Source organism: Castanea sativa, chromosome 8, assembly GCF_040712315.1.
Source record: "Castanea sativa cultivar Marrone di Chiusa Pesio chromosome 8, ASM4071231v1".
NCBI lineage: Eukaryota > Viridiplantae > Streptophyta > Magnoliopsida > Fagales > Fagaceae > Castanea > Castanea sativa.
In genome coordinates this window covers 30,693,308-30,707,440 of record NC_134020.1, presented here as the reverse complement: position 1 = coordinate 30,707,440, position 14,133 = coordinate 30,693,308, and the positions used below count along the sequence as shown (strand labels likewise).

The 14,133-nt window shown below is 34.6% G+C and overlaps 1 protein-coding gene across 4 annotated transcripts; it reads left to right on the top strand.

Moving 5' to 3' along the window:
- Positions 1 to 946: 946 nt before the first annotated feature.
- On the top strand, positions 947 to 12,831 carry LOC142607622 (uncharacterized). Of its 4 annotated transcripts, none has more exons than XM_075779178.1 (10): positions 947 to 1,507; positions 2,057 to 2,247; positions 3,668 to 3,872; positions 4,444 to 4,534; positions 6,938 to 7,083; positions 7,600 to 7,843; positions 9,768 to 9,872; positions 9,952 to 10,134; positions 10,801 to 11,002; positions 11,791 to 12,831. In XM_075779178.1, the coding sequence occupies exons 2-10, from the start codon at positions 2,097 to 2,099 to the stop codon at positions 12,282 to 12,284; spliced, it is 1,821 nt and encodes a 606-aa protein (XP_075635293.1). In that variant the 5' UTR covers positions 947 to 1,507; positions 2,057 to 2,096; the 3' UTR covers positions 12,285 to 12,831. The 4 variants fall into 4 exon arrangements, with proteins under 4 accessions (XP_075635293.1, XP_075635295.1, XP_075635292.1 ...); XM_075779180.1 differs by having other exon boundaries at positions 2,052 to 2,247; positions 4,452 to 4,534; XM_075779177.1 differs by having other exon boundaries at positions 2,052 to 2,247.
- The last annotated feature ends 1,302 nt before the right edge of the window (positions 12,832 to 14,133 follow it).

Below are 14,133 nucleotides of genomic sequence, written 5' to 3'. Positions count from 1 at the left end.
GAGTGGGGCACATGTATGCTAAGGAGAAAAAATGGGCTAATGACTCATCCTCACTACTTTTCAAAATACACCTTCCACCCCTCCATAACTTTATATTCTATAAAGGCCCAAAGTATAAAATAACTTTGCATATTAACCATTTCCTCAAACACTTAATTAAATATCAACAACTATATATTTAATAACTTAACAACTTAATATAGTTTTGTACATACTTATACTTAGTATATATTTATAATACAAATAGCCATTAATTATTTATAATCTTTACAGTTCTTATTCAAGGGCATTATAAAATAATATGTTTGTTAAATACTCTTATATTAATTTTAGAAAGTAAGGGATTCAAATAATAATTAACCACTTGAACACATAGATTAATTATGAAATTAGGTTGGGGTGTTACACAAACCATCACATAACCTAAAAATAGGAAATTTCAATTTAAATTTAAAACCCACCACTTTTCTTTAATTTTCTACCTAAACACAGCATCTGCTCTATAATAACTATTATTTACCATTAAGTTTCTTTTTAATGTAGACAATATTTGAACTTAATTTTTTTTTTCTTGATGAAATGAACTAAAATTTCTTATTTTATGATAAAAAAATATTTATCAATTGAGCTGAACGATTAGTTTGTACCATCAAATAATAATAAAGTTATCCAAATAGCTAATCCCCATTTCCTGTCGTCCCCTATTGTAAGTTTGTAACTGTGAAATAGAGAAAATTCATAAGACGTTCTCTCATATTTTAATTTTTTTTTTTAAACCGTAATTTTATTTGTCCACTTGTTTTCTACTTTTTTATTTATTTTTGGTGTGGTTTTGCTGAGTCACTTTTTACTTTCACATGCATCAAATATAAACTTTTTTATACAAAGATAGAATATCTACCTAGCCTCCGCCTAGTACCCCACAACCATTGATATTTGACCATCTATGCGGTGGTGCATCAAATATAATACTATTTCTTTATTCTTTGTTCGTTAGATCGTGAGCCGTTTCATTTTATTCCCCGAAAAATTGAAAATTCCCTGCATTGCTTCTTTTTCTACTCTATAGATATCAGCTCTTGAAAAGTTCTCCACTCTTGGACGCCGCCGCATCGCTGCCACGATTTGGGTTTTCACCGGTTTATGCTCTCTCCCCCTCTCTCTTTTTGGCGGTGTCTTGGACGGAGATTCGGCCAGATTTCATGGCTTTGCCCGGTTGTGGATAGCTTGGGTATGCCCAGTTATGGCATTTGGGTTTGCTCTGGGAGAGCCGTTGGTGGTAACTAAGCAAACAAAAAAAGTGCCAAAATTCATTCGGTTTAGCATTCTAGCTGACCTGATGGAGGGTTTTTTTGATCTGGGGTTTCTAGATTTTGGCTGAAAATTTGAGGCTTGGTTGTAAAGAGATTGAGATTTTGGGTCTGGGTTCGGAAGCAAATGAGAAATTACAAGGAAAAAGGCATGTCTTGGGGCACTATGACAACAACTATAAACAACCAGCCACCAGGTAAGTGATAGAGAATGTGTTTAACAACTATTATTATTATTATTTTTTTTCACTCATAGGTACAATCACCATGTCAAAAAGTCTTTCATTTGTTTTGCTATTTTTTTACTTTTGTTGTAACTTGTACCTTAAACTTGTTTTTAAAACTGCTTTTACGTAGTAGTATGATTAAGTTTTAAATGCTGTCGGTCTCCTGCAACAATTCAATGGTATCATTCAAACCACTGGCCATGGAAATGCTAGTGTAGTCCAAGTCAAGTCAATTCTATGTTTTTTTAGTAGACTAGAGAGACATTATTAAACGCGCTTTGCTGTCTCTGAGTGGGGAAAGTCTGACAAACTAGCACCAACAAGTGATCAAATTCATATATCCTCATTGTGTGGTTGAAGTTCTTTTATATTGGAGACAATTCATTGAACTCATTCGGTTGACTCAAGTCAATGTTTGGAAAATGTTCAATAGACAGCAACTTGAAAAATATTCCTATAAAAGTTCTGATATTTATGTTATCATCTATTTATTCTACTGGTTCTGTGGTGATAGTGAAGCTCACAAAGCCTGCTCAGAGTGGGGAAAGTGGAGGAGGACATGAATTGCATTTACAGAGATCCCAATGAACCCATAGAGGCTCGTATTAGGGACCTTCTTTCTCGAATGACTTTGAAAGAGAAGGTCGGCCAGATGACCCAGATTGAGCGCCGTGTTGCCACTACTGATGCCATCAAAGACCTCTCTATTGGTACACCCACTCTCAGTCTCTTTCAAGTTTCTTCATGTTTGTGTGTATGTATGCGTGCACTTGTAAAAGAAAGTTCTTTTCTTTTTGTACAGTAAGTTATGTCATTTGGACTTGCATGAAATGACACATTTTGAAATTAACTAATTTTTTTTTTAAATTTAATTTTATTGGGTAAATTACACCAACCTCTTTTTAGGCTTTACAAAATGACACCCCCTCCCCCCAAAGTCTCATGAAATGACACTCCCCCTTTGAAGTTTTTATAAATGTATCAGTTTAGTGAATGAAACTAGAAGTGGAGTTAGTGCCAAATTAGGAATTTGGTGAGACGTCCTAGAATCTAAAGGCTTTTGTTTAAGTAGGACTAATATGGAGTACATGGAATGTAAGTTTAGTAAAAGTAGAAATAGAGACGAAGGAGTGGTAAAACTTGATGGCTAAGAGATACTAAAGAGTGAGAGCTTTTGATATCTTGCATCAATAATTCATAATTCATAAGGATGGAGAGATTGAAGAGAATATGAATCATAGGATAAGAACAAGGTGGATGAAGTGAAGAAGCACATCAAGAGTATTGTTTGACTGTAGAATATCTATTAAGTTAAAGGGAAAATTTTATAAGACTACTATACTATCAACTATGCTCTAAGAAATTGTTAATAAGCAACATATCCATAAAATGAGTATAGCTGAAATGAGAATGTTATGATGGAAAAGTGGAAATACACTGAAAGATAGGATTCAAAATGAGGAAATCCGCTTAAAAATATAAAAATAGGGATAGTCTCTCTTGGGATGAGGGAGAGTCGTTTGAGATGGTTTGATCATATGCATAGGAGAGAGATTAATGAACCGGTAAGAAAGGTTGAGTTGATCCAAGTTGAGGGAACGATAAAAGGTAGAGGAAGGCCAAAAATAACATTAGTAGAAGTAATAAAAAATGACATGTCAATTAGGTTAGTAACAAAGAGTATGACTTCAAATTGAATAGAATGGAGAAAAAGAATATATATGATTGACCCTGATTAATACGTCGAGAATCTATAGTCGACCCCAAAAAAGTTGGAACTAAAGCTCTATTGTTGTTGTATACATACCTTAGGAGGGGAGTGTCATTTTGTCTATTTTTTGAGCTAGTCTTTTTTAAATATGGAATATTGGGTTAATAAAATAATAGTTTGAGAGGGCATAAACTTAAGTCAGCTGACACATTTATCTTACAAACCTGGGGGAGGGGGGGGAGGGGGGAGTGTCATTTCATCAAATGTTTGAGGGTGAGTGTAATTTTGCGAATTCTATTTTGAGTAAATGGAAGGGGAAGAAAGTTTGCATTAGCTTTTCAGATATATAGGTGTCTATGTCTGCCCATGTATGTTTCATTTATATGATTTTCCATACAATTGGTGGACTATTTATGCAGGAGGTATGCTCAGTACTTGTGGTAGTGGACCCTTTCCGAAAGCGTTGTCGTCGGATTGGGCTGACCTGACTGATGGGTTTCAAAAGTCAGCACTAGAGTCACGGCTGGGGATACCACTAATATATGGGGTTGCTGCAGTTCATGGTAACAATAATGTTTATGGAGCTACTATTTTTCCTCACAATGTTGGCTTGGGAGCTACCAGGTTCGTGTTAGACTCTGGTCCCGGGAATCTTACATAACTGTCACTTTTCAGCTTTTAGCAAAACTAAAACACACTCAAGGAAAGTAAGAAGCAAAAAAAAAAAAAAAAAAAAAAGAAAAAAGAAGAAGAGGAAGCTAAAGCGGTTAGCTTCATAGCCTCTAAATTCATATATTGCATCCTAGTCATCATATTTCATTCAAAACCAGCAGCAGGAGCATTCCCTGCTTCTCCATTTAATTAATTTGAAAATGTTGGAAAAAAAGAAAATGGAATTTATAATTTTAATTTAGGATCCAAGGAAACGGGTGAAGGGCAAGATCAATGAATCAATATCCCTTGTTGTGAACCACCATAACATCTCACAGTGCCAGCCTATGAACCGCCAGCTTACTTTCTCTTTTAGTAGTTGAAACATAGGAAAGAAAAATGATTTCATTTATGGGGAAGGTAAATGACAAAGAACTATTATAGTTAATTTTTGTATTTCTTTACTTAAAATTTCTTAGGAACCAAGTGGAAGGTTACTGGTCTTGTAGCTTCATAGCCATTTATACTTTTGAACATGTGATAGGGATGCAGATTTGGCTCAAAAGATTGGGGAAGCAACAGCACTTGAAGTTAGGGCAAGCGGTGTTCACTGTACTTTTGCTCCTTGTGTGGCTGTAAGTATTGTAGACGTACTTTTGTTTCTTGCCCGTTGTTTGTTGTGAAGTGGTTGTAATGGTGAACTAGTAATTCTAAGTTTCAGAGTGTAATACCATTCTGAGTAAAGCTTCCTCCAGTAAAATGGCTTGGTATAAACACATATTTGTTTGTAATTCTGCTGATGATTTCTAATTGGAAGAAGATTGCAGTTATTTATGAATGCAGCAACTGTTTATGTTTTGCAGTTGGCAATATCTGTTGATGATATTCACTTAGTTTTGTCTTTGAAAGTTGTCATCATTTTGATAATTTAGGTGATTCCTATAGTTTAGAAAGTAACAAACCTGTTTTAATGTTGAAAATTTGTGCCATATAGCTCAATAAATAACTCACAAAAAAGGGATTACTGATGCAGGAAGCAAGGGAATATTTTTTTAATTTAGTTTTATTTAATTTTGGGAGTCAATTATATTTTTATTGGTCTACTTATCAGAAAATGTTTTTATTGGTCAATTAGATTTTTATTTAGCTATTAGAATTTTTTATTTAATTTCTTAGATTTAAGGTTATTTTTGTAATTCAATAATTGGGATCTCCCAAATCAATTAAAATTAAGATTTCCTATGTCAGTTAAGATTAGGTCTAATCCTAGTATTCAATGTAAGGACACTATTGTACTATGGAGACAGTTAATAGTTTGATTGACAATAAAATTTCGCTTGAAATTCTTCCACTAGTCTAGCGCTGACTCCAGACAGCCTTAAGTGTTGACTCCTAGTGGGTTTTTTTCCCTTGCTTGGTGCTGACTTTAAGCAAGCTTAGGTGTTGACTTATTGATTTCCTATCCTTTATTTTACGGTTCCTCGACTCTTTAGGTTATCTATTCTAGAGTCAAGGGTATTTTTAGTAATTCCCCATTTTTTGGTATGGGCCTTGGTCATGGGCCGTGGGTTTTCTTCTATAAAAAAAGTCTTATTTAGTTTATGAACATTATGTATGGGTTTTGGTTTAATTCAATTAGGGTTTTGGTTTACTAGTCAAAGTAGAAGTCCTAGTTCTACTAGGAGAAGCTAAGAGTGGGGTCTATATAAGTGTCTTTTTGTACTCAAACAAGTAAGAGTCAATAGATAAAATTATTGAGTAAGAGTAGTGTCTATACAAGTGTCTTAGGGTACTGTTCATAACACTATTTACTGGTTCTATTCACAACACTGTTCATCATTAATGTTCACATATTACAATTTTTTTTTTCCTTCTCTTTTCAACCATAAATCCAATCTTTTCTCTCTTGAACCCTAACCCCTCTTCTATAAAGGTTCCAAACTTCAAAATTTACTAATCCTTCTAAACCTTAACCCACCACAACCATACCATACGTAGATAAATTTCCATATGTCAACATGTGTTTAAGAGTGAAGGGTTTTGTTGACAAGCTTCAATCGTAGTGGAGCAGGCACAATGGTCGTGTTTTTTTTTCTTTGTTTTAATAATTCAATAGTGACAACAAGGATGGAGAATTTGAATTCTAGACGTCTCTGTTAAAAACACATCTCAATCCACACGGGCTGATGGGTTTGTTTTGACCCGTTAGGCCATCGCAATCTCAGTTGGAGTAGTCTTAGAGACCTGAGTTCCTACGTTCTCTAGATCTACTTTTATAGAACATGAGTCTGAGAGAATCGAGTTGCACGTCAGCTGTGTGCCAGCACTGAAACTCAAGTCTCAAATGCTTGATTTTATCACTGAACTCAAGTCTCACAAACTCGAGATACTAGTTTACAAAATAATATAAAAAACGTGCTTACTAACGAAAATGTTTCATAAATCATGTTACATGGCAAATTTCCTCTCAATCTAGGTGTCATAAACTCTCCCACTTAAATCCCTGATCTCTTCGTCAAGGTCCACATTGTGGGGTAGTGTTTTTGAGCTCACATGGGGCTATTAGGTTGTCTTTGATACCATTTATAACTACCTAAGGAAAAGCACTAGCCACATTGTGCTATACCTCCCAAAAGGACTAGTCTAGTCACAATTGAATCTCCTTGTTGTTCTTTATACAACCTAGATTGACCTAGTTTATCACTAATGTGTGACTCAACACACACCCACACAACACTCTCATCTAAATCAAATAAATATCCAATCAATTTGGGGTACTGAGGTGGGTAACTTCCTATCAGATAAAATTGTGGGTTCTGAAAGTTTTAACATTAAAATGAGATGTATGATTCGTATTGTAAAATCTTTCAATAAGATATCACACTTGGGATTTTAAATTGTGATTGGGAGTTCGACACTTTGAATAGAACATAAATTCTTATTGTTATTTTCTTCTTCTTCTTCTTTTATTCTCTCCTGTAGAGGTTCGTTTTATGAACAGAATGTTGAGAAAATTAATTTACATGTGGTTTTGACAGGTTTGCAGAGATCCCAGATGGGGGCGATGCTATGAAAGTTACAGTGAAGACAATGAAATCGTTAGAAAGATGACTTCCATTGTCATAGGCTTGCAGGGCCAGCTACCCCACAAACACCCAAAAGGCTACCCTTTTGTGGCTGGGAGGTATGAGGGGAGTCATTCATTTGATTCTATTCACAATTCTTTAAAAAACAAACATTTTATATCTTTGATTAGATTAACTTATTAGCAAATTCATTTTCCAAATAGAATATGTGTCTTACTGGTAAAGTAAAAAACATGACAATGGATCAATAATCTGTTTCCTTTCTTTCTTTTCTGTTCAAAGCAATGAGTTTATTCTTGGACTTGGGAAGAATTTTTCTTTATTCTTTTTTATCCCTACTTGTATTGTATTTGGTGTATAAAAACTTATGTTGTCCTCTTTCCATATCTTCTGATTCTAAAGTAGCAATACGGCTAACAGAACTTCATACAACAAGCTTTGTACTAGTACTTACCTTGTTTTATTCTTTCTGGAAATATCTTGATTTTAAATTCCTCTTTTTGATCAATTTAGAGTTGGACTATTTAATCCATACAATGAAATGGATCATTGTTAATTCCTCCTTCTATAGCTGTCCATTGGATTCTTTCTCATAATCCCACATTTGATTCTAGGAACAAAGTTATTGCTTGCGCAAAGCATTTTGTAGGAGATGGGGGTACCGATCGGGGAAAAAGTGAGGGGAATACCATATTATCATATGAGGACTTAGAGAGGATCCACATGGCACCTTATCTGGATTGTATTTCTCAGGGAGTTTCCACTATTATGGCATCCTATTCTAGCTGGAATGGGTGTAAACTGCATGCGAACCATTTTCTCTTGACAGAAATTTTAAAGGATAAGCTAGGTTTCAAGGTAAAAATTGTGATATTTCTCATATTATTTTTTTTGATAAGTAATAAGACTTTTAATGAAAAGAATTGAACATCATGTTCACGATGGTGAACACTTTGAACAATGAACCAAATACAAGAAAATCAAGAACTAAAGGAAATAGAAACTAAAAAATTAGATAAAGCAGTACAATTCGTACACCCCCAAACACGAGCCCAAAGAAACAAAGTACGAAAAAGTAGACATTTTAGATGTTCCAAAGTTCTCGCCTTATCTTCAAAAATCTGGGCATTACGTTCCTGCTAGACTAACCACATTACACATGCCGAGACCATATTCCAATTGGTTGAACGATACTTTCCAAACCAGTTTCTCCAAATAAAGAAAAAAGAGTTCACTGACCTTGGCATCACCCATTGAATCCCAAACATTGCAAAAGCTTCACACCATAAGGCATGAGAGAACTTACAATGAAGAAGAAGGTGATTCATTGATTCCCCATCGCAGCAACATAAGCAACACCTATTAACCAAAAATTGACCTTTCTTAATAAGGTTGTCAATGGTGAGTATCCCATCATTAGTTGCTGTCCATAAGAAGAAAGACACCCATTTAGGCACCTTAATACGTCATATACACTCCCAAGAAAAGGCATCGGTGGTAGGACTAGATGATAGCTTATAAAAAGAGCGCACATCAAAAACACCCGACGTAGTCAATCTCTAGACCAGCTGATCATCTCCCTCACCCCTCGGCATAGAGGAATAAATAAACTCAAAGAATGAATAGATAGTGGTTGCCTGCCAATCTTGAGGACCATGCTGGAACAATAAATTCCAGCTGCTCTCTCCTTCTGAATTTGATACAACCAAGTCAGAGACCCATGCTTCTTTAGAGACAGAGCAATCGTACATAAAAGGAAATAGTTCCTTCAAAGGAGTAGGCTCACACCATGGGTCATGCCAAAAACTAACATAGCTACCCTCCCCCACATTATAAATCAAATCAATTTCTTTCCTTGCCAATCCACAGTTTTTCAACGTTGGGTTTGGATATTCTACTGAAAAAGTAGTTTGTACACTTGAATTGATTATTTGCTAGATCTTAAGGGTCTGTTCGGTTGGAGGTGTAGAAAAGTGGGAGGGTGGAAAACTTTTTTGTTCAGTTAGAAAGAAAAATGGAAGGATGGAAAATGTAATTTATATAAATTGATTATTATACCCTTGTTACATAATATGTAAGAAATAAATTTATTTGTACTTATTACATAATATAAAATTTATCACATCATATATATAAATTTATATTATTATTTTTATTATTATAATGTAAAAAGAACATTCAGGTCACATTAAAAAAAAAAAAAAAGAAGAGAGAAGAGAATGTTCAGGTAACGTGGAAAAAATAAAAAAGAAAGAAGAAAGAACGTTGAAGTTCAGGTAAGGTTGAAAAAAAAAAAAGACGAGAACATTTCAGGTCACGATTGAAAAAAAAAAAAAAAAGAACATTGAAAAAAAAAAGGTGGGAAAAGGGTATTTTTGTAAAAATGCTACCATAACACTTTTCTCTCCAGATTTTTCTTCCGATTTGAAAGGAAAAAAAATGTGGGCCTGGAGAGAGAATTTTCTCTCATTTCTATATTCCTTCCCCAAACGAACAGTGGAAAACAATATTTTCTACCCTATTTTCCTTCCTCTATTTTCCACCCAAACGGACGGACCCTAAGTCTCCAAATTTTATTGTTGATCAATGAGATGGAAAGATAAACCTATTTTGCTTTCACATTTGTTTTCTTTTCCTATGTTTTACGTGGGTCTGTCAGGATTTTTTTTTTTTGGGGGGTGGGGGGTGGGGGGAGGAGGGGGAAGGCTATTAGAGAAATTGCACTTGCAGTAATCAAATTCCTCTGCATCTCAATAATTCTTGGGTTAGTTTTCTGCTGCAGGGTTTTATTTTTTCTGATTGGTCTGGACTTGACCGACTTAGTGAACCTCGTGGCTCAAACTACCGTTCCTGCATTTCCTCTGCTGTTAATGCAGGAATAGACATGGTAGATATTGAACTCCAATTCCAATGCTTAAGTTGCTCTTTTGATTTATGTCTTCTTTGCTTGACTAAGGAACATGCAGGTAATGGTGCCTTATGAATTCAAAAAATTTGTGGAGGGCTTGATAGATCTGGTTGAATCTGGCGAGATATCAATGGCCAGGATTGATGATGCCGTTGAACGGATACTTCGAGTAAAGTTTGTTGCTGGTCTTTTTGAATTTCCTTTCACGAATAGATCTTTGCTAGATACAGTTGGTTGCAAGGTAAGTTTTGCAGAATTTCTCGCATGATGTATTGACATTTTTGGCTTGTTTTAATGTTTTCTTCAGAAATTATTAAAAGGTCTCCCATTTTTCATCAAGCTCAATTTGTATCTTTCCCTTGAATGTGTGTGTTTTTCCACTACTGCATAAAATTATTAATTTAATTCACATGTAGATGGAATCTTGGCCCAGCACTCTTTTGTAATGCTCAAGCAAATCTTTTCCTTTTCCTACCCAGCCCTAGTCATTCTTGAACTCTAACCTAGGTACTAGTACGGGTACAATACTGCAACACAACAATTTTTGATAAATTAGCCCTTCCTAGCCCTTACCTTGGAAGTACTGACATGGGTACGGTGCCCCAAATAAAGTGTTTATGCTTCCTAGACTCTAACCCTTCTTTCCAAAGCTTTACACTTTAAAGCCACAAATTCTCCTAGCCCTAAGCTTACCACAAGCACACACAGACAAATTTCCCAATTTGTCCTAAGTAACAAATGCATTATAATTAGTTTCATTGTTATGAACTACAATATATCAAATTTTAATGCATTGTGGAGATCATTGAATAATTTTTGTTAGCATCCAACTATAATATGCAAGTAAACTCAACTGAGTTATTACTTACAAGCTGAGATGAAGTTTTGGGTTTGAAATTTTCTGCAGTTGCATAGAGATCTAGCACGTGAAGCAGTCCGCAAGTCCTTGGTTCTGTTAAAAAATGGAAAGGATCCTAAGAAATCTTTTCTTCCATTAGACAAAAATGCTAAGAGAATTTGTGTCTTTGGAACACATGCTGATAATCTTGGATATCAGTGTGGAGGGTGGACCATAAAATGGTCTGGAGGCAGCGGCAGGATTACAATTGGTACGCAATGACATCATTATTCATTATGAGTATTAAGCTATATGTTGACCATTACAATCGAAGTGGCAAGATATTTAGCTTTCTAAGACTGATTTTTTATCTTTAAATTCATTGTGCTATTTTCTAAGATTGTCATTGTCATTCATTGTGCTAATTTTTATTTAACTTTGTAGGACTAGGTTTATTTATTTATTATTATTATTTTTTACTCTAGGTTCTATTAATCACTGAAGCCATTTGGCATCTACCTTAACCCAGCCCTACTAATACAAAGTGCACTTTACAAAATTTATGTGTTTAGAGTCTCATTTAAGCTAGTTCTTGAGAAATTTGTGGCCAACTAGGAATATCTATATGTATCAAGTTAATTTAACTGAATTGAATGCAATGTGGGGAAGATTAATGAAATATGCAAAGGCTTACCAGTTCATTCTGTTTCTTCAGTGATATATGATTGTACTTTTGTCATTGGTGGTGAAGAGAAATCATGCAAAATGTTACTATTTAAGCATGTCTAGGTTAACGTCTACCCCTCACCACCACACCCACCCCCCCCCCCCCCCCCCCCAAACAAAAAAAAAAGAACATAAAGAAAAGACCAAAAAAAGTATCTGGGTATGTCCTGTCAGGGTTTCTTTAGTTAAATTTCAACAACATAGTTAGATCTTTTATTGAAACTTTCTTGCTAGTAGGTCTATGGAAAATAATTTCATAAATTTGTATATATATATATTATGCAACTCCCGGATGCACATTGGAACTGAATTTATGATGTCATTGGATTTTAGGCACAACCATCTTGGATGCTATTAAAGCTGCAGTAGGAGATGAAACAGAAGTAATTTATGAGCAATATCCATCAGCAGACACCTTAGCACGTCAGGATTTCTCTTTTGCAATTGTAGCTGTTGGTGAAGAACCATATGTAGAGAGCTTCTGTAATAATTCAGAACTGGTAATCTCCCTCAATGGAGCTGACATAATAAGCTCAGTTGCTGACAGTATCCCCACATTGGTGATTCTGGTATCTGGAAGACCTTTACTTTTAGAGCCATTGCTTTTGGATAAGATAGATGCTCTGATTGCTGCTTGGTTGCCTGGAAGTGAAGGAGGGGGAATTGCTGATGTTGTCTTTGGGGATTATGACTTCAAGGGCCGACTACCGGTGACATGGTTTAAACAGGTTGAACAACTGCCTCTGCATGTTGGAATCGATTCGAATGACTCTTTATTTCCCTTAGGCTTTGGGTTGACATGCAATAAGGAGAGATTTCTAAACTGAGTTGTGTAACCAAGGCTGGTCATAAAAATAATTTATCAGACCCAGTTATGCAGAAGCAGCTGTCACACAATAGATTGATTTTGGATAGAGTTTCCTTCAAACCAGTTTGAAGGAAAATTCCCCCAGAGCACTACGTGGTGGCTCAAATGACCGTGTATGTGCACTTTAAGTCATATAACCTATTTAATGAGTCATGTTATTTAAAACACGTGGATGGGTTTTATGAATCTCAACATAATGAGATGGAAGAAATTACTCCAAAGTCCAAACCAGTTTGGTGGAAAACTGTGCCCGTAGATTTTCTCTTGCTATCAAAGTTGTCTGTACTTCATGTATGAATTTGTTCAATTCTCTTCCTATTCTAAGGCAGCTCTATGTATCAAAGTTGTCTGTACTTCATGTATGAATTCACTCAATTCTCTTCCTATTCTATGGCAGCCTCATTTCCACTGAATCCTAGTTGTTCTCTGTAAACAGGGTATGAGGCCCTTTGCTTTTTGTTGAAGATGAATTATGTTTATTGAATAAGGGTAAGCAATTTGGCCATGATCAGTTGTTTTATATGGATGAGTGTTGATATTGGATCCTCATGTTAGCTTATTATTGTGTCTCATGTGTTACAATCTCACATCCCCCACAAAATTTTAAGATATCAACTAATGTCTCTTCTGTTTTATCGTTCTCCCTTGTCTTGAGATGCCTTTAATCACGTTAGGCTGTATTTTCTAATGTTATAGAGATATTTGTGTTTGACCAATTGGGTGTGAAACTAATTCATAGGGCAGTGAACTCACTTGACTGGCAGCTAAAAAAATGGGGGAGCTAACTCGTGTGTGGACTATTTAATTTATTTATAAGAATATATTAAGAAGGAACACGAGAGGGCCACAACAACCCATCTCCAACTTCTAAAACAATAATTCAAGAAGGAAGAGGAGATGGGAGGATTATCTTATTGCAGTCATCTTTATGCAATTATTTCATGGAAATATAATTTAATAGTGGGAAAAATCTCTCCTGTGCCAAGCGCATGAGATAATATCTCTTTAATAGTGATATCTTATAACTCATCAAGGTCTACATGTCAATAGTTAGTGTGCCTCAATTTTTCTTTGTCGGTCAAACAAAAATGTGTTTCCAAGTTTTAATTATAAATATACCACTAAATTATAATTTACACTCTTAAATTTAATGTAATTTTGATTTTATTTCATAAAGTTACACATCATTTGGATTCCAGCATTTCATCCATACTAGTCATTTCAACTGATATTATTACTTCTTTAAAATTTATTGGATTAAATATCAGGGTGTACCAGTATGTATCTACCAAATCAGGGATTTTTATGGTGTTTTGGCTAGTATAATAAAAATAAAAATAATTTTTAATTTTTTTTAAAATATGTTATAAAATATGTTATTTAAGCTAGTACATTGGATTAATGTACTTAAGATAATATTTGGGTTTATAAAATATGTGGATTTTAAATTTTATATGAATTATATACTTATGGCATTTCTAACTATTCAGTTAGTATCTTTCACACATTTTTTAAAGCATTATTATTCCTTAGTGTAGGTGTCCCTTATATATATATATATATATATATATATATATATATATAGAGAGAGAGAGAGAGAGAGAGAGAGAGAGAGAGAGGTTCAAGTTACACCTGATGTAACTCTTTAGAGTTACTCTTTTTTTAAACCGTTGGATCTTTTTTGAATCATTGGATTTAAGTAGATCCAACGATAAAAAATAGTCCCTCATTAATGCTAATATTCTGATTAGTATCTCATTAATTATCCCTTATTTATTGCATTTCATACCTATCTCTAAACCTAAAAA

Bases quoted from the DNA above. Each gene is read 5' to 3' on its own strand.
- LOC142607622 (XM_075779178.1), top strand. From the start codon at position 2,097: ATGAATTGCATTTACAGAGATCCCAATGAACCCATAGAGGCTCGTATT. The intron at 4,535-6,937 runs GTAAGTATTGTA...TGGTTTTGACAG, and splicing joins CTTTTGCTCCTTGTGTGGCT to GTTTGCAGAGATCCCAGATG. The intron at 10,135-10,800 runs GTAAGTTTTGCA...AATTTTCTGCAG, and splicing joins TAGATACAGTTGGTTGCAAG to TTGCATAGAGATCTAGCACG.